The sequence below is a fragment of the Harmonia axyridis genome, chromosome 1 (genome assembly GCF_914767665.1).
Source record: "Harmonia axyridis chromosome 1, icHarAxyr1.1, whole genome shotgun sequence".
NCBI classification, from domain to species: domain Eukaryota; kingdom Metazoa; phylum Arthropoda; class Insecta; order Coleoptera; family Coccinellidae; genus Harmonia; species Harmonia axyridis.
The window spans coordinates 37040240-37060636 of NC_059501.1; the positions used below are offsets into that span (position 1 = coordinate 37040240).

Here is a 20397-nt window from a genome sequence, read left to right on the forward strand (position 1 = left end):
TGCAATCAATATGTTGCTCACTCTGTATATATTTCGTTTTGTGAAATCGATACAAAAAACACTAGTCGATTTCGTGAAACTTCTGTAGAAAACATTTTTTTGTAACTCTTTTAGTAACAAAGTTAAAGGGGGGGTCAAATTATGGTGAAGAACCCCGTACATTAGAATCATTTTGAAGTTAGTACCAAAAAATTGGGTTTTATGAGAAAATAAGAAAATTGTCTACAATTTAAGAAATATATTCGCATTTTGGTATCGCATTTTGGAATCCTCATAAAATGCACCAAATTTTAAAGTTACTTACCAAACTTGTCTAGTTTTTTTCCACTATTTTCGGTTGAAACAGAGTATTATTGATTTTGAATCTTTGGTTGGACAAAATTTACTTCTATGCTAGAGCATTTATTGTGTTTAAGTTTTATGCAACAGTTAAAACAGTACCTACATAAAAAAAAATGATTTTCTCGATTCTTGTTCAAACCGTCTATAATTCCTGAAATAGATAACAAATTTTTTCTTTATTTTTTCAAGATAACTATTATAACCTAGGCTTTTATCCGATTCCTTTTTGAAGTTGACTTCTGGGATATTCTGTATTTACAACAAACCATCAGGCATGAAGGAGACTTTGGGTATGTTCTTGATGAAGCTCTACTGAAAAAATTCACATATTGCTCATTTCATAACACTCATTCTATCAATTCAGGGTCTAGAAACTACGAAATAAGCGTCTCATTTGACCTTACATATACGGCGAGCAAACTTGATCATAAAAATGGGAATTTCGTTAAAAAGTAAATAACAAATATGGATGGAAATGATTCAATACCTAAAATTCTGCTAAATATTGTATCAATAAAGGTATCCAACCAGTCTGAATAACAAGAAGTTTCATTCATTAAATATAAATAGAAGAATCCATACAGTGAAATTATCAGAAAATCCAAAGCAGTACATCTGTCTATAACGAAAATGAAACAAGTCTTAAAAATGATCAGAACTTTGAAGGTAAGATACATTCCTTTGAATAGTAATATTTAATTTTACCTCACCTTAATGTGAGGGTTTATAGGTAATATCGAATAAATTCGATACACATCCGAATACACATCTGACCCATTATGTTAATAATAAATTCACGTGTTTGACAATTCTATAGGTAAATTATTTCCGAGAAGGCAGAGATAAGCCTTCATATTTCTGATTGTCATTTGACAAGATTAACATACTGTAGAAATACTGGTGTGTCCACTGATTAGACTTTGTTTAAGATAATTCAGAGGTCTAAAACTCGGGATTACAGATACTCAAGGTAAGTATTATTAATCTCTTCTGAAGATTCAGGCCGGTCTGTTCAAAAGCCGTCAGTGGTATCTTTTCTTATCTTACATTATTCGAGAGTGAGTGGACACACCTTTATTACTAGATATCCTTTGTAAATAATAATCCTAATCAAAGAATTTCTGGATTCGATTCCTGTTCCACCCTTAAGTCATGTGAAACCATTTGAAATATAAAATAATATTTGGAATTCAATCAGCATAATCAAACGCAGAAATGAAAAATCGAAAGTCGAATATATGTACCATATAAAATTCATCAATAATATAATATATAATTGCAAGAATGAAAAACTATAACTATTGTCGATCTGAATTGATTTTGGGTTAGTACGAGGCCTTTGGATTTTTGCTGCATTAAATTTCAAAGAGAGTGTATGTAATATAAATCTTGGAAATCATCGTGATATTAAATACATCCAGTTAGTTGCATAGCTATTCCTTCAACCCAATATCGCATAATACAAAAATTAATTACGAAATATTATTAGATAGCATTTGGATATTTTCTCCCTTGCTGTCATTGATAAATTTTCATTGTGGTAAGTGGGTCCTAATTGTATGCAATTTTTGACCCACTCTTTGTCAAACTCACATTGATCTGAATTTTTTTAGTGGCCATTCCTACCTGACCCTGTTTCTGTTGGGGACATAATTCACAGAAAATTTCAGTTTTTAAGCTTTAACGTGTATTACTATTGAATGTAATGTAATCAGATTTCTAATCTTTCTGATGGAATATATGAAAACTTTGAAATAGGATTATGGAAGTAAATTGTTAAGATACCCCATTCTTATCCTTACCTATTCATCCGATATCATTTAGATGATTATTTTCCCATATTATACTTACAAATCAAAATTGATTTTGTTCCAGGTGATATTTTTGATGGTAATGATGGCAACCATTGTGAAAGGAAATTTAATAATAGCGAGAAACGTTATTCCAATACAACCAGGGTTTCTTCCAGTACCTGGACCGTTCTACCCTGTACCAAGCCCTTTCTACCCTGCGCCCTATGCTCGTTTCTATCCACATTATCATGGACCTTATCATCATCACTTCCATCCACATCATCACTTCCATCCTCATCATCACCATGGATTTTTCCACTAAGTAATGAGATCTGCACAATATCTTCAACATCCAATATGAATGTATTGGGGGTTATCCTATAATTGAACCCAAATTTTGCACTCCATTGTTTAGGAATTTCTGGCACAAGATTCAGTGATTGGACTAGTCCAAAGACCATATATATACCATATGTAATTATATCGATGATATACCCATATTATGAAAATAAAAGCAACCAAAGACTTTTTTCTTGTCTTTACTAGAAACTCTTGGGGGAGGGGTCAACTCAAGAATTTCAAATGAAAACCCCTGTTTTTAAAGCAGATTCGTATTCTACGGCAAAAAAAATTTTAACATTTTTTCACGATTCGTGACAGATAGGTCTGTTATCGAATTCGAATTTTCCGTATGTATTACCTTAATGTATCTATTCCATTAATCAATCACAACATCCAACTTTCCGTTTATTCAAATGAAAGATATTCAGTTCAATTTTTGTCTCTTTTTTCAATCGATACTTCTTTATGAGAAGTTTTTCTAACCAAAAACACCAAGAACCAAAAAATTTCGCCTTTTCCAAATGATCAATGAGCAGGAAACGTCATAACCACATGTGACTTATTAATAGAACCTCAGAGTAAAAAACATAGAAAGAGAGAGCATAATATATGTCATTTTCAGTAAGCAAACATGAACTATCAAATCTGACATGAAGCGCGCGGAAATTAAAGTATATCAGTGATACGTTATTTCACTCTCAGGTTTCTCCACGAAGAACGCACTACTTATGTCCCATCAAGGGCGTAGATCTTTTTTTTCTTGGAGGGTAATCGAAAAAAATTTTTTGACGATGTTGTTATCTCATATCGGTAATGTTTGATAACGAAGTTTGAACCAAATTACTCGGTATTTTCTATTACCAATTCGATTATTCTTATCTTATAATGGCTGTTGCTGAATCGGAGTTACGAAGAAAAATGAGTAATTCCTTGAATGATTTTAAAAATAAAATGGCCCGCAAACGCTTTGTTTTCGAGATACAGGGTATTTGTTCTAGTCCTACTTTTTTGTGATGCTTAACCAGTTATCGAATCTTTTTTAATCTTCGCTACATAGTAGGTTAATAAGTGCCAACACTTCTTATAAATTTATTTATCATAGCTACCTAACTGGATCTTTATAATAATCTGTATTTTCCTGAGAATTACTAAAGAGAGCAGTTTGAATTTGTTTTTCGACATCGATTGCAGATACGACAAAACTACAACAAACCAAAAAGTGTAGTACAGAACCAAAGTTTCTTTTTAAATTTTTCCAAACCACCAGTGATTCACAAAAAAATAATTCTGGAGGAAAGAAGTGGGCACCTTTCCAGAAAAAAATCAACATGTGGATTTGCATTTAAAATTAGGATATAACATGATGCGGACTTATGTAAGAGCAGTTTTTTCTTGAAATGATCCGAGAAATCTGCCATTTTCATTTGTACTTCCAGTTTGGGAACACCCTGTAGATTTAGTTAATTCAAAACTGATGTCTTCACAAATAAATTGCAATTTGAATGAAACACAATAAATTGTACAACACAGCCCAGACAATTTTTCGATGCGAATTACTCAGTTCCGTTCTTTGATAACTATATATTGAAATTTTTGTGACGAGAAGATACAAAAAACCGAAAACAAAGGGTAAGTGTATACCGATGACGAATGCAAAAATCACAGATGGCAAATAAGTGACTAGGACAATGCCAAGAAAGCGTATAGATAAAGGAAAATAATAAACCTTGGGCAAAGACGAACTCGTAGTGCCATAAAAGTACTCAACCGAAAAGAGAGGATGAAGAAAATTTTGTTTTGGTTGAAGAGGAAGTCCTTCAATATAAATTATGTCAGCTTATTCTGTAAACGTTTACACAAACCAGTCACTACACTGATACGGTGAGACAGAGTTTTTGCTGAGGTTTTTATCTGTTCTCTTGTATCATACGTTGAAATGTATGATGCCCCGTTACATTTCCTCTGCTAATACTGAGTTTCATCGACACATATGCTTGATTGTTTGAAATTAATATTTTGTATTGCTCTTTCTCAAAAGAATATATACTCATCTTGATAATGAACTCATAAACCGTAAAAGGGCCCGATTTATTACTGATGTGTCGATTCAAGGGAGAGTTAAATGATTATTATTGGTTCATTTTATGGAGAAATTTTCGTTCTTCGTCTTTGCAAGATTTCTAAAATCTAAAATCTTGGGGGGGGGGTTAATTACCCCAGTACCTCCCCTATTTCTTCGCCCTTATATCCCATAGTGAATCAACGTTTCATGTTAACCAAAAATATGTTGAAATAAATACTTAAATATATCAGAAATTCAGAAAACAAGCTTCAAGCGTGCCAAACGACGTGAAACAACCGATGTTTGGATTTCAGCAGGTAGATACAGAAAATAATGAATATTCTGCATATAATAAATTCGACAATTAAGAAAAGCGGTTTTATTACCTTCACTTCGCAGATATCACAACCTTAATTGTCATATTTAAAAAACCCCTAGTGACTTTTGACAATGAACTGAACTGTAGCATTCGACATCTGAACATACCTACCGTGGAAAATTCAAACTTTTAGTTTTCCTATTGAATAGTAATCTTGTTTATGGACGCCACAGAATATTGTCATCGAGAAGAAATTATAGATATATTTGTTCCGAAGGGACTGCTCAACAATTGAGATGATTGTTATTGCTGGAAAGTACAATATATTATTCTTCTTGTATTAAGAAATAAGAAGTCGTTATTACCAATACAAACATAAGATAATGATGAAGACTTATAAGATCATGTTTATTCATGAAACTCGCTCTGCTCGCCGAAGGGGCTCCGCCCCTTGGACCCCGTCACTATGCCGGTAGATCCTTCACTGGGTATCCCTCTAGAAAATAAAAGTTTTTTTTTGGAAACCTTGTATCGTAAGCTGATTTTAGACGATTCACTCGGTATACTATGCTGATTCTAGGGTAGAATTCTATATGACTTCTTTCCTAGAACATACCGTTTCGCCCTTGCTCACATGAAAATATTTGATGCAAATAACTTTCCATGACGACAAATCAAGGGCGGTCCTAGCCTTAAATTTTGAGGGGGTTCGCCGTTATGGGCTTCGAGTATTTCTATGGGACCAAATCCCAGATTATACCGATATCAAGCCTTACCTCTCAAAAATATTTATATTTAGATATTTATATGAATATTTATAGAGGTTGTTTCATGTTCGAAGGCCTATTAGACGTTTCTGGAGAACGGGGCCGATTTGAAATCTGAAAATTCAGAATATGACATTGTTCATGATGCCCTATTCAGCTAAAATATTTTAGAAGTTCTGGCACTTCCGGTTATACAAGAATAAAAAAAAATTCTTCGAAAAAAACATTTTTTTTCATTTTATGTCTCAGATATTATCAAGATTTCCATTCTCAATTACTCTCTGCTAAAATTATTGCGTTAGTTCTCATAGTTTTCAAAATATTAAGAAAAAACCTTAAAAAAGAGAGAATTTCCATAGTCAGTATCACGTGAATTATTTTCACTGTGAATATCCTATGCGTAGGTATACTCAATTCACTTTCACAAACTAGAATGATGTTGGAATATCGTGCATATCTTGAATTTGAAAAATATCATCACAGGGTGTTTCAAATATTGTGCCAAAAATTGTAAACAAAATTTGTTCATAACTTTCGATTTTCAAATCTGAACCCTATTTTTTTGTGATTTCGTTGAATTCTACGGAAAAAAATAAGGGTAGTGTTCAAACATGATTGTGCTCTCAAATTCAATAATTCAAGAGTTATTCGAGATTTTATGAATTTATGTTATACGTAGGGTCAATTTCATTCAATCTGTTTCTAGAGTGCGTTTCAAATATTCAATTATTTCAAAGTGACAGGTGTACTCATTATTGAATCTAGTAGATTATAATTTGACGATATGAATCCCCGTTATTCAAATAATGAAATTCTGGATCTATTCCATATCTACGGTGAATGCAACAGAATTGTTTCGAGAACTTGTCGAGCATTCAATCAGAAATATCCACATTTACCACCAATTGACGAGAAGATAATTCGGAAGGATGTTTCAAACTTTCTGTTACTCCCTTTTCATCACCACGCTGATTTTTTCCTGAATTCATAAAATATATTCTACCGCTTTTTCATATGAATAGAATTGGCACACAGGAGTCCTGCATGATTTTATTTCATTTGGTAGGTAGAGGTTTTTTTCTTCTAGGTAGGTACTCCATCTAGTATAATGGATATTCATGAAGTATGCAACATCCTTTCAAGAAGATGAGGAAATTTCTAATTTAAAATTTGATGAGTTCTACCAATAATTCTATTGCATTCATCGTGAATATGGAATTAGATATTTATAATACAAGTGCAGAACTTATTGATATTCTTCCAAGAGTTCAAAATGACCGAGTAGTAGAATGAGCCTTCTGTACGAGTTTTAAACATTATGTTCCCGAATTCACTGCCTTTTTATTGAAATTGACGGAAATTTCCATAAATATCTATTAGTGATTTTTGCATTGAAAAATGTTGGTTGGCAGAACAGTTTTCTGTATCACAAATTTGACAAATAATAGATAAATCCGTTCCAGTCTATTTTGTTCCACAAAATGTGCCGGAAAGAACTGATTTGCCACTTAATTAGAGAAAAGTATATCCAGAATTTTGTCATTTGAATATCGGAAATTCAATTCGTGAAATCAAATTAGTGAAGCTTTGATAATGAAAATACCTGTCACATGTAAAGTAATTAGATATTTGAATTTCTATGGTCATAGAGTATTATTGCTAGTCTGTCTGGAAACAGATCGAATAAAATTGACCCTACGTATAACATAAATTCATAAAATCTTGAATTATTGAATTTGAGAGCATAATCATGTTTGGACACTACCCTTATTTTTTACCGTAGAATCCAGCGAAATCACAAAAAAATAGGGTTCTAATTTGAAAATCGAAAGTTATGATCAAAGTTTGTTCACAATTTTTGGCACAATATTTGAAACACCCTGTGATGATATTTCTCAAATTCAAGATATGCACGATGTTCCAACATCATTTTAGTTTGAGAAAGTGAATTGAAATAGGCAAAGGATATTCACAGTAAAAATAATTCAGGTAATTGTGACTAAGGAAATTCTCTCTTTTTCACGGTTTTTCCTTGATATTTTGAAAAGTATGAGGACTAACACAATAATTTTAGCAAAGAGTAATTGAGAATGGAAATCTCGATAATATCTGAGACATATAAAATGAAAAAAAAGTTTGTTTTGAAAAAAAATTTTTTAATTCTTATATAACCGGAAGCGCCTGAACTTCGAAAATATTTTAGCTGAACAATGTCATATTCCGAAATTTTAGATTTAGGCGTACAACTTTGGTCCTGCCGTTTTGCAATAGCTGGCTGTAACGGTAAGTGGTAGTCGAAATGAATATATCGTAGATGTCATACAATAAGTTTAGTTATTTGTGAACATAACGCCATCGACATGTTAGTCGATTTGTGTCTGCATCATAAAGTTATTCACGATTAACCATGTCAGCTTACGAGCCAAATTCTCGTCATTTGAGGGAGGTTTTAATTTTCTACTGAAATATGAATAAATCTGCGGCTGAGGCTCATCGAATGCTCTCAAATACCTATGGTGAGGCCGCTATTAGTGAAAGAACGTGCCGAGAGTGGTTTCAACGCTTCAAGAATGGTGATTTTGATGTCGAAGACCAGCATCGCGGCGGAAGAGAGAAGGTTTTTGAAGATGCAGAATTGGAGGCAATACTTGATCAAGACTCATTTCAAACGCAACAATAGTTGACAGGATCATTAGGACTACAAGCCATTTCAAAACGCCTGAAAGTCATAGGAATGATTCAGAAACAAGAAAAGTGGGTGTCGTACGAGTTGAAGCCGGGAGGTGTTTGAACGGAGTTTGACGGAAGGAATTTCTGCATCGGATTGGGACTGGAGACGAAAAACGGGTTCATTACGATAATCCCAAGCACATAAAATCATGTGGATATCCCGGCCATGCTTCCTCGTCGACGGCTAAACCGAATATTCTCGGTTCTAAGGTCATGCTCAGTATTTGGTGGGACCAGCTCGGCGTAGTGTATTATGAGTTGTTAAAACCGACTGAAACGATCACAGGCGACCGTTATCGAACGCAATCAATTGAGAGACAAACCGCCGCAATACGACGAGAGAGTAGATGAATTGGTTTTACTGCGTGACAATGCTCGACTCCATGTTGCGAAAGTCAAGATATACTTGAAAAAGTTGAAATGGGAATTCCTACCTCACCCGACGTATTCTCCAGACGTTGCTCCCTCGGACTATCACTTGTTTCGATCAATAGCACACAGCCTGGCTGACCAGCTGACCTATCTTATGAAGAATTAAAAACTTGGATCGATTCGTGGATCGCTTCAAAAGATGACCAGTTTTTTCAATTCGTACGCTGCCCGAAAGATGTGAGAAAGTATAGTGATCAGCGATGGGCAATATTTCGAATCATAAATGTATAACCAGTGTTTTACAATAAAGCCTCAAATTTCGGTAAAAAAATTTGTGCGCTTATGTATTTGTTATATTATAATATATTTATTAACTTATCACGATTTTAGCCATTCAGGTAGAAATTTAAAAAAAAATAGTAAATCTATTGTTTCATAAGAAAAAAAAGAAGACAATTGGCAAGTATAACACAAAATCTAATTTGGTCTGTGAACCCTTGAAAACATTGTAATCACAGCTTCGTCGTCAACATCAATGTCCCTGTATATGTTCAGGAGGACTAAACTGAATCCGATGCCAATATCGAAAAAACCGGAATAACACCATATGAACTACCATTTATTCATCACGGAATAAGCCGAATTTTCTGCTCGAATAGCTGTGCGAAAATTATGAGTTCCCATACAGTTTTATAATACGTCATAATCTCAAACAATCTATTAATATGAATTTCCACCAAGTAAAAAACCGATCCCATCAAGAAGATCTGGCATACAGGCAACGTTGCAGATTATTAGACCTAATATTAGGTCTATGCATCTGACACACGTTACGTATTAAACATGATGGCCGCCGCCATATATAAACAATCGATAAAACCATCGATTTTGACGAAAAAAAGGCATTTTTATTTCAGGGAAAGCTTGAATTGTGATTAATTAATCATTTCTAACGAGAATCAGTTAATAAAATACAAGAAAACTAGCTATTAATGTGGATAACCTCGCCTTCATTAAGCCAATTTCACAATTAAAAAAAAAAACTAGCTGGATTGAAGAATTTATGACAGCGGATTTGTGATCTAAGACCCAAAATAAGTAAGTCTGCAAAATTTCATCACTTTTGAATCATTATTAAAATTAATTCTATATAGTAAACATTGTTTTTCTTTTCAGAAGATGGATTATTTTCGTTTGGATGGATAATTATACAGGATATTTATTTGTCGAATATCAATTAGAAGTATCTAGAGATGTTGGACCAATTCAAGTCTGAAAATTGAGATTAAAGCTTCAAATTATTAACTAATTTGTAAAGAAATACACAATATTTGATCAACAATTATATAGGGTGCATATATTTAAAGTAGTAATTAGACATTTTGAAATTTGAAATTCTCATTTCTCTAGAAATGGCAATTTCTTTCTTTTTTAAAAAGTTTGGGAAAAATGCATAATCAAAATGTGAGAGTTATTATCAGTCAATAGAAATACTACCTGAAAAAGAAACTGCATTCAATGTTTATTTTCAGTTTTGACAAATATTGAATTTACATAATCATTCGATAAGATCTATGAAAAGACCTACAGTGAAATTTTGTTTTAGGAATATTCAGTATAGCTATAATAAACTGAAAAGGGGCAGAATGAATAGATCTACCTTTCAAAAACCCATGGCTAATGTTGCCTTACAAACAATCGTAATAATATCATATATTCTTTGAGAAATCAGGTTATAAGAAGTCCCTCATTTCCGAGGTTCATCAATACTTTTTTCAGTTGAGCAACAAATTATACTTCTATTTCATAATTTATTAAGAAATACAATATTCGATCAACAATTATATAGGGTGTATATATTTAGAAAACAAGGAAGGACACCTTTTGAAATCTAAAAATTTGGTTAATAGTAGGTTATTTTCCATAATTTATAATATTGAAAGACCAATTGGACATTCCTGAAGAACTAAGGCGTTTTTAGAATCTGAAAATTGTATCGATGAATTTTGCATATTTCTTGAAGGTATATGGACAAAAATGATTTTTGTGGGTTCTGGTGAATGATCAAAGGGATACAGGTAACAATTTCATTAATACCAGTCGCGATGTAGTTATCATAGATAAGGGATGATATAGAAATTTCACTAGATAATTCTGATTCAGTGGAGGACAGCTGAATTCAAGCTTAATAATCGTGATGGTTCGTTACGTTATAGAGCAAGCTTGTAGCTCTGGGTTTTACTCAGAAGTAAATTGAACAGGGCAATATATATAGTAAATGAAATTTTGACAGATATTAGTTGAAAAAGATCAACAATTGAGCATTGTATTTACATAAAATCAAAAAATAACTTGCTAACTGTTGTTGCATTGTACTTGGATGACTTTTTTGTTTTAACAAATGTTAATTCTGAATGAATATATCTGATAGAAAATTTAAGTGATAATTTTATCGTAAAGAATTTAGGGAAAGCTAAAAATCTTTAGGGATGAATATCACTAGAAATTATGAAAAAGGTAGTATAGTAATTGTTTATATTCTTCAAATATGTATTGCAATAATTCAACATGTCTAATTGTAAACATATGAAAACTCCTTTGAAAACTTAATTGAAATTTGATTCAACAAAAGAGAGTTGTAATAATAGGTATATACATTTTTATAAAAGTTTAATCATTCATTCATGACATGGCAGGTATTAATAAATAGTTACCTTTTAAAGTATTTTATACCTACATTGAATTGCTGGAAAATTCATACCAATTTCGAAAGTAACTGCCATGTCAAAATTCTTCATATACTGAATGATCCTTCAAATTTTATTTCTGTTGTAACATTTTGACTAGTAATTCAAGTGAAAAATTCGAACTGATTTTATATATGTATATAGTATAGCTATAAATGAACAACCTGAAAAGAGACAGAATGAATAGACTTGCCTTTCGAATACCCATGGCTTATGTTACCTCATAAGCAAATTTAATATCTAGGTAGAACCTTTTTGAGAAATCGGGTTATAAATTTGAGAGTCTCTTAATTTCAAAGGTTTCAGTTGAACGACAAATAATATTATGATAATATAACAGGGTATATATGGTTGAAATTATTCGTATGAAAGATTTCACAACGATTCGATTTCTTCATTATAAATTGAACAGCACTGCCCTCAAATTCTTCAAAAACTGATAGGTCACTTATATTTTTGCACTCTTCAGTCGTAAAAGTGTATATTTTAGATATTCAAAAAACACATGGAAATTTTTTGAATGTCATCTGACTAACTTGGCTCTTTTTCCAGTAATAAAGCCAATTGTGAATTATCTATAAGGAGTTTTTCTATCTGTTTAATACATGATCAGATGAAGCTTCTGTTCTCTTTTGTAGTTCCATCTTTTGTCGCAATAGATTCAAATTCTCACGAAAGAGAATGTAGTTTTATAGTTTGTGGAAAATAAACGAAAAATTCCTGAAATAAAGTAACATTCATCCAATGGAATCAATAATTATACAAACCCTTCAAACGAACCTGAACTGAAAATGCATTCGATGATATCAATGTTCATTTCCAAATTTTGACAAATATCTATCGAATTTTCGATTCGCCGAAGACTTTGCATTTTATCTGTCGGCATTTATTTAAAGAATAACAATTTTGGAAACTGCAAACTTTTTCAAGAACTTTCATATATCGAAATGGAATATTTATTATTAACATGACACTGACAGCCAAATTGTCCACAGATACCACAGAAATATGAGACTTGAAATGTCAAAATGATCCGAAACACCCCGTATACTCGAAAACCGCGGGGAGAATCGAAGGTTTGGGATTTTTCCCGGGATCTCCAGACGATTTTGAGGGGGGTCTTATTCTTGTCATTTTTGCTCTAGATGGTCCCGTTTGGGCTGTGATTTTACGTTTATAGTTTGACGTATATGTGCAAGCGGTTTTATATATACTTAGATTCAAACCTGCCATCTCACATAAAATTCAGTGATTATTCAAATAACACTCAATCATTTTCGAAGTCATAAAGTTGATGACTATCATTACGCAATAGAAGCTCAACTATCATCTTCTAGAATATAATAAATCCGTACAATGATATGATGAAAATAAAAATATACTGAAATTTCAATAGAGCCTGTACGACATTATTATCTCCATATTTTTTTGTTTCTTTCTGCAAAGAAACTATATTCAAAATTAAAATTTCAGTGCATTTAAAAATATGCCATGCACCTTAAACCGTGGTCAGCTTTTCCCAGAAACTATGTGAGCTATTTGCGTAAATTAAATGACAAAGCACGATCCATGAATGAACAAATTATATTTTCAAAAATAGATTCCAAAGATCTAAAGATACAAGAAATTCGAAATATGTTTTGTCACAATTGCACTGATTATTATTTACTAAAATGATAATACGACCTCATATTAAATTCTCCTTGTCCATCTGTATCTTTAACTTTCGAAAGGAATAATATAGAAACTTGAAATTTTTAGGGCAGATTCGAAAATTACGCGGTTGAGCTCGCGGATTACTTAATCGCAACATTTGATATTCGAACCTAAAAATTTCCACAACATCCGACAGATGTTCCGTAAACATAGACGTTTAAAATTTTGTTTTAATTTTAAATTATTTTTTTTTAGATTTAAAGGCTCGTCCAGATTTTTCGTATTGATCATTTAATCAGGATCAGAGAAAATTTAAAATGAATATTGGAAAAAAATTACACAATAATTACTCAAATAATTACCGTGACCAATTTCAGAATTATTCAAGCTGAATATTAGAAAACAAATACTAAATATTTCCGACACAACACATGCGATCGGGTTTATAATTTGCCTGTATATGAAGATTAACCATTCGAAATTTCTTGTGAAATTTTATATTTATAGCGTAACCAGAACCACAAAAAAATCAAAAAGTAATATTTCCACATATTTTCACATATTTCCACAAAACCGACTGAGAGTTGGGAAATGAAAGTTACTCCCGAAAAGGCGATGTAGATATTCTTCGGATTTATGATTGAATCATTTGCTATTAAGAAATTGTTATCGAGAATATCAAAATATCTGAGTAAATATAATTCGCAAAAATTCTAAAATTCATACCCAGTTGAAAAAACATATTCCATAGGAGTTTACATTTTTTTTTGCGGTCGAATAATAGGGAGGTAGTTATAAAGAAGGTCGAATAATATTCAATAATTTATTCATTGGTCATTCCGATTTGTGAGTTATTCTGGAAAATATCTTCAACCTATGATAACAAATAGATAGTTTGGAATTTCCGAGTTGAAGTGCTAAATGGAAGGTGAGAAAAAGTAAATAATCGATACGTATTATTCTCAAATCATGAGTCTATATCTACTGAAAATAGGTCCTTGGCAATTCTTTCGAATAAGTGCTCATTTTGTGGAGTATGAACAAACAAAAGTTCTGCCAATAATTCCATATAAAAAGGGAATTATCTTATCCGCTCTTCATATATTTTTATTTCTTTCGAAAGAAACATGACAACCAAACTGTTTCTGGTGAGTTAAATCTTTATACAATTGTTTTCTTCTTCCAGAACTAAATAACCATTTTTCAGCTATTTCTGTTGGTTACGCTTCTAATGGGATCTTCACAATGTGCAATCTTGAAGAGAAGCGCTCTGCCTTGTTATCCCCACTGCTACCATCCACGACCTCATCATCATCATTATCAACATCATCATTCCCATCACCACCATCATGGACATCATCATCATCACTGGTGAAAATTTATATGCGAAAACCCCTCTCTACCATTTCTTCTCCAGGGAGGCGAATCTTCAAGTTGATGATTTTTTTTATATAGTAGATATTACAAAAACAACACAAAGATGAGTTAGATATATCAAGATGAAATTTCATTATAAACATATTTTTTTTTCTTTCAAATTACTGAGTTTGTTTCAATTATACCTATATAATTAATTCAACTAGTTATATTATATTATATTATTATATTAGTTATATATTAGTTTATATTCAATTTTAATTTGAGAAAAATGATTTATTACTCTAGTTAATTATTTACATAGTTGTTATGTAAATCTTATACAAATAAAATAAGTAAATATATGAATACTTTATACTTCGTTCTTGATCTAGAGTGGGCTAGAAATTTGTGATTGTATATTTCCATACAGTTTGAAAAAACTTTGTTATACTTTTATGGATCAGTTATGAATACATACCTAAGGCTTCCAATATGTCCAAGTAGAAGGATTCACCCATGTAGTTTTCCTTAGTTAGGAAGCTTCAAAGGGAAAAAAATTAAATACCAAAAAAAAAGAATGAAGTTCGATCCTTTTTTTGCCACTCCTTCACCATCGACTATTTCTCATAAGAGTTATATTTCAAAACCAAGTGTCGACTGATACAGATCTGGACCGTTTGAGATATCGATTTCTAATGTGATTTATGTTAGCTGACGTATTATTCAGATGAACAGAAAAGGAGTGAAACTCATTACACACCTTGTTGCACATGACGAGCCTTCAGCACGACTTAAAGAGGTGCAATCATTAGAAATTTTGCAATATCCTCCGTCTACTTTGGTTTTAATTAAATTAGTCCAGTTAGAAATCCTGCTAAGTAGATACCACAATGATTTTTTTTCAGTAATTCATGAGACTGTGAACAGTCATGGTCAGTATATTTTATGATTCAGAAAGGTGAAAATTCATAGTGGTATAGATATTGATGTTACTACGTGCAGGCAGAAGAACCAAGCATGAAATTTCCATAAATAATTTATATGATTGCAAGTTGCGTTGGAAGTTGCTCAGGTTTAATTGCTCATTGTTTTCTGTGGTTTCGAAGACGAGGCAGTAGAAGTTAAAATGTACTCGGTATGTTTTTTTTTCAATCCTCTTTGTATATCACTTTTTTTTCACTAGTTCATATAAATCTAGTCTGCGTATATTTTCAATGAAATATGCACATTTCTTCAACAATAAAAAGTTATTTATTCATAAAAAAATAAAATATACATCAATACACAGGAATCGATATTTTTTTGGAACAATAGAACACACTCGAGTTTTTTTCGTACAACTCACTCAAAACTCCCCATTAATTTATAAATTGGGTCTAGTCCTACAAATGTATCTATCAATTCCAAAAAAAGGCTGAATGAATATGTATTTAATTGATTCGGTCCTTACAAGCTTACATGCTTACTTACTACACTTTACAATGTGACCTTAATGAAGCCGCTTAGGCGGCGAAACAACTGTCGGAAAAATTAAAAATCTGTGGAAATTAAAAAGTGCTCTTATTTATTTTTATCAAATCTAAATGGATAATGTTCCATGAATCGTTGGAAAATATCCTATAAAGCAAATAACATTCTGGTTACAAATTCCATAAAGCAAATGTGTCTGTCGGAGTTCATCCGCATATCAGTTGATTGTTCAAACCTGAACAGTCAGATTTCTCGATGAAATATATTTTATTCAGTATCACCATAGTATTGAAAATTTCATCCAGTCTATATGTTGCAATGTTTTTCCTTAATATTTGCTTCAATGAATTAAAAGTTCAATAAATGAAAATCTTCAAACACTATGCAAAGCTCAAAGAAATAAATTAGGCCCAACAAATCACTGATCAATAATGTTGTAAGGGTATTTTCTAAATCAATAAGATATTTTATAATAAGAAAAAAATAATGATTTTTTTGTTGAATTAGTCTCTTTTTTCAACCTTCGAAGTATTCCAAGAAAATATTCATGTAGTTATTCTTTTTTCATAGTGTGAATTTACTGTCAATTAAAGTTATTCGAAAGAATCTAGAAATCTAGTAATAAAATGTTGAGAATTGGTTGAATTTTCAAAACATTTCATTAATTGACTCAGTATGAATTGACGGATGCTTGGAAGTAATGTTTTGTTTCAGGAAAAAAATAGAACCATATTTTAGAAGAACTGTGTAGAATTCGTTGAGGTGGTACAAAATGAATTATGAATTTTCACGAATTTGGTCTCTTTCAACGTTTTATGTAATATTTTCAGCACTATAGTACAAAAATTCCATATGCAATTCAAAATACATTTTGTGTTCAATCAATTATGTTGTCCATCGTAAAAATTGCAAAACATTTTCTAAACGTAGTGAAATAAACGAACATGACTAAATGATAGACGAGTCTCAAATTCGGCCCAAGTATAGGTTAGACACCAAAGCAATAAAACATTATCCATTGACGTTGATATTTTCACAAAATGAATATGTATTGACCTCTGAGGTATTGACCGTAAAATTTTCGATGAATGAACAGCGATCAATTTTTGTCAAATAATCTCAGACAGGAAATCACATGTAACGGGTGTTTTTTTTTTCGAGGTATATAACTTCAAGTTGGTATTACTGTTCAAGATGGCGACTGATTTAACAGCTGTCAAGTGATTTATTCTCAGTTTGGTTTGGCAATTCATCATGAATAGACTCACGCCTGAACAACCCTTGCAAATAGTGCAATTTTTTTTCGAAAATAATGGTTCTGTGCGGAATACGTATCGCGTATGGCTGGTGGAATCATTGTTCCGTACTTCTTCAAAAACGATGATGGCCAGAACGTTACAGTCAATGGTGATCGGTATAGAGCCATGATTACTAACTTTTCCATTCCTCAATTGAACAACCATGATGTCCAGGAGCTGTGGTTCCAACAAGACGGCGCAACATGTCACACAGCTCGTGCCACAATCGATTTATTGAAAGACACGTTTGGTGACCGCCTAATTTCACGTTTTGGACCTGTGGATTGGCCTCCAAGATCTTGTGATTTCTGTGGGGCTATGTAAAGTCGTTGGTCTATGCGGATAAGCCACAAACCCTTGACCATTTGGAAGACAATATTCGCCGCGTTATTACCGATATACGGCCACAAATGTTGGAAAAGGTCATCGAAAATTGGACTTCCAGATTGGACTACATCCGAGCCAGCCGTGGCGGTCATATGCCAGAAATCATATTTGAAATGTAATGCCACAATATTATCTTGCGAATAAATAAAATTCATGTCAATCGAATAATCCATCGTTGTTTGATTGCAATTCAATGTTCTATAGCTCTAAAAAAAAACACCCTTTACAAGTACGTCCTGTCAAAAGTGAAACTTCCTACGAGGTTTTTAATTTCATTTGTGTCTCAGTATCGGGATGTTAACATAAATAAAAATTTGTATATTATACTGAAGGGTAAAATTCAATACAGATTAAGGTGCTAAGACGATCAGTCCGACATAACCATTGTTGTTCCTAATTTAACCATACTTTTTTTTTCTGAGAAAAGCTATATTGCGTAACGATAGATTTTGTTTCATTATTCTTAGAATTGAATATGCTAGTAGATTTATCTCAATCAACTCGCCAGATGATCAATCCGATATAAACATTGTCGTTCCTAATTTAACTATACAATTTTTCTTCTTTTTTTCTCTGAGATAAGCTTTATTACGTAACGATAGATTTTGTTTCACTATTCCTAGAATTAAATATATGCTAGTAGATTAATCTCAATCAAGTCGTCAGACTTTCTGTTGGCATATCAAAACATTTTTTCAATTATCTTGTAGTTCTGAAATATCACTACAAATTGCATTCAATGACTTAAAAAAATTGGAATTGAGTGCCAATACCATGAAGGTTTAGGAAGAACAAAATGAAATAAACATATTCAGCGCGTAAACACTTCCACAGAAATACATATTAGGAATCTATCAATATTATAATTTTACAATGATAATGATTGACGCTCTAATAGAGAGCGACCTAAGATAATTTATTTTACTTTCATAATATTATTTGTTTATCGGCTTTGCCCTCGAAGATTTTTGGATGAAGGACCACTGAGCGTTGTTAATGACCTCGTTAATAACATTTGCTCTTCATTTCCTGCTTTTGTAACTTCTCTAACTTAGGAGCTCGGTATGATGTGAATAAAACTGGGTAAAAACTATTTCGTTTTTCATTTTGCGAATAGTATCAAAATGGGGAAAAAAATTTATTTCGTTTGACGATAATCAAATGACAAATTGAATACATATATAGTTTGTTACTGCATAACCATATTTTGTTTCGTGATGTGAGCTGTGGAGGTCAGGGATGTTTCGCCAAATTTCAGTTAAAAAGCCGTTTTTATTTTCGTAGAGTACAGGGTGTCCCAAAAACTATGCTCGCTGCGTCACATGTATCTCGAGAACTATGAGACTTAGTTTATGTGTAACGTATAACAGATCATAGAAATTAATTACCGTTTGAGAGATATAATGGAGAGTTTGCGTTTTTCAAATGGGATACACTATATTTTTCTGTTTTTGAGCAGCAGATTCATCAGAAAGCATCCCGTTGGTAGTTTTTCAAGAATGTCATCCATTTCAAAGATATTGAGTTCTTCGAATGTATTCTTGAAATGGGACACCTTATATAAACATATATTTCATTTTGAGATTCAATTCATTTTTTGTCTATTGTATTATTGTTATGAAGTCTCCGATTTCAAAAACACCAACTCTATCCAAATTGAATTGCAAAAGTTAACTAATATTTTTAATTCATCCTCAGGTATCGAGAATCCTGTTCTTCATATTCATACTGGTTTTATTTCATACAGTGCAGAATGCAAATATTCCAGATTATGAAGAATTTGAACCAATTGTTGTACCAAGTAACAGAAGAGAAGCTCGACTTGAACTAGGATACGACAATTTCAAAACAGTAAAATCATCGAATCCGTCAGAGGTCCATGGAAACAATTGGGAATATTATCAGTGAAGGATTTGATAATTGAGTTCAATGAATTATTGAAATATATTGTGTATATAATCCTTGAAATATGAATAAATAATTAAATTATCATTCAATTCAAATGAAATAAATTTCGGACTCAATGCAGTTTCATTTTTATCCTCACACCTCAATAGGTAAATGAATATTGACGAATCATTACAAATCAATAATCAACTCGAATATAATCACCGAGTGAGATCATATCATCATCTTCTAAAGACTAAAAAAATTGATTTCCTATTGATAAACTTCTTTTTTGTCATGATGAATTCCAAAATAACCTTGGTTCATATTGTCCTTTCCATGAATCTCAGGTTCTTCTATTCAACTCTGTTTACGTCATAGATATTGTCTTACCTTCGGCAATAAATTCAAGATGATTGGAAACGCCTACGTACTCATTTTCCATTAGCAACATTATAATCAAGATAATTGATCGATGTTCAACCATAATAATCATTCCAGGAAGAAGTTCACGTATTGATTAAATCGATTCAAATAATTCCAATTGTATTTGATTTGTTTCAAATTTTAATACTACAAAATATCCGGATAGTATTTGTTTTTTTTTGTATTGTATGGTTTGTTTGATTCGGAAACAACTAATTATAGAAGTACCAACGGTCTAAAACTTTATTTATTAGTTGTCTCGATTCTCGAACGATAAGTCTTCACGGATGATAAATAGTCCTCAAATTCGATTCTGTTCGTCCGTCAGACCCTCAAGACGTATAAACTTTGGAACGGAAGGTCCTAGAAACTTGAAATTTTAGGGTGGGATTGCATCTCAAATGCCGCGGTTAATATAATTAATGGAGTAATCCTTAAAT

General features: G+C 32.1%; 1 protein-coding gene and 1 long non-coding RNA gene across 3 annotated transcripts; both read left to right on the forward strand.

Moving 5' to 3' along the window:
• The first annotated feature begins 735 nt into the window (after nt 1-735).
• Nucleotides 736-2663, forward strand: LOC123688797 (uncharacterized histidine-rich protein DDB_G0274557-like). Its single transcript, XM_045627463.1, has 2 exons — nt 736-1008; nt 2218-2663. The coding sequence occupies exons 1-2, from the start codon at nt 973-975 to the stop codon at nt 2455-2457; spliced, it is 276 nt and encodes a 91-aa protein (XP_045483419.1). The 5' UTR covers nt 736-972; the 3' UTR covers nt 2458-2663.
• Nucleotides 2664-13982: 11319 nt separating this feature from the next.
• Nucleotides 13983-19668, forward strand: LOC123688798. Of its 2 annotated transcripts, XR_006750112.1 has the most exons (4): nt 13983-14058; nt 14125-14278; nt 14338-15624; nt 19343-19668. It is a non-coding gene; the product is annotated as an uncharacterized LOC123688798 (long non-coding RNA). The 2 variants fall into 2 exon arrangements; XR_006750111.1 differs by having other exon boundaries at nt 14051-14278.
• The last annotated feature ends 729 nt before the right edge of the window (nt 19669-20397 follow it).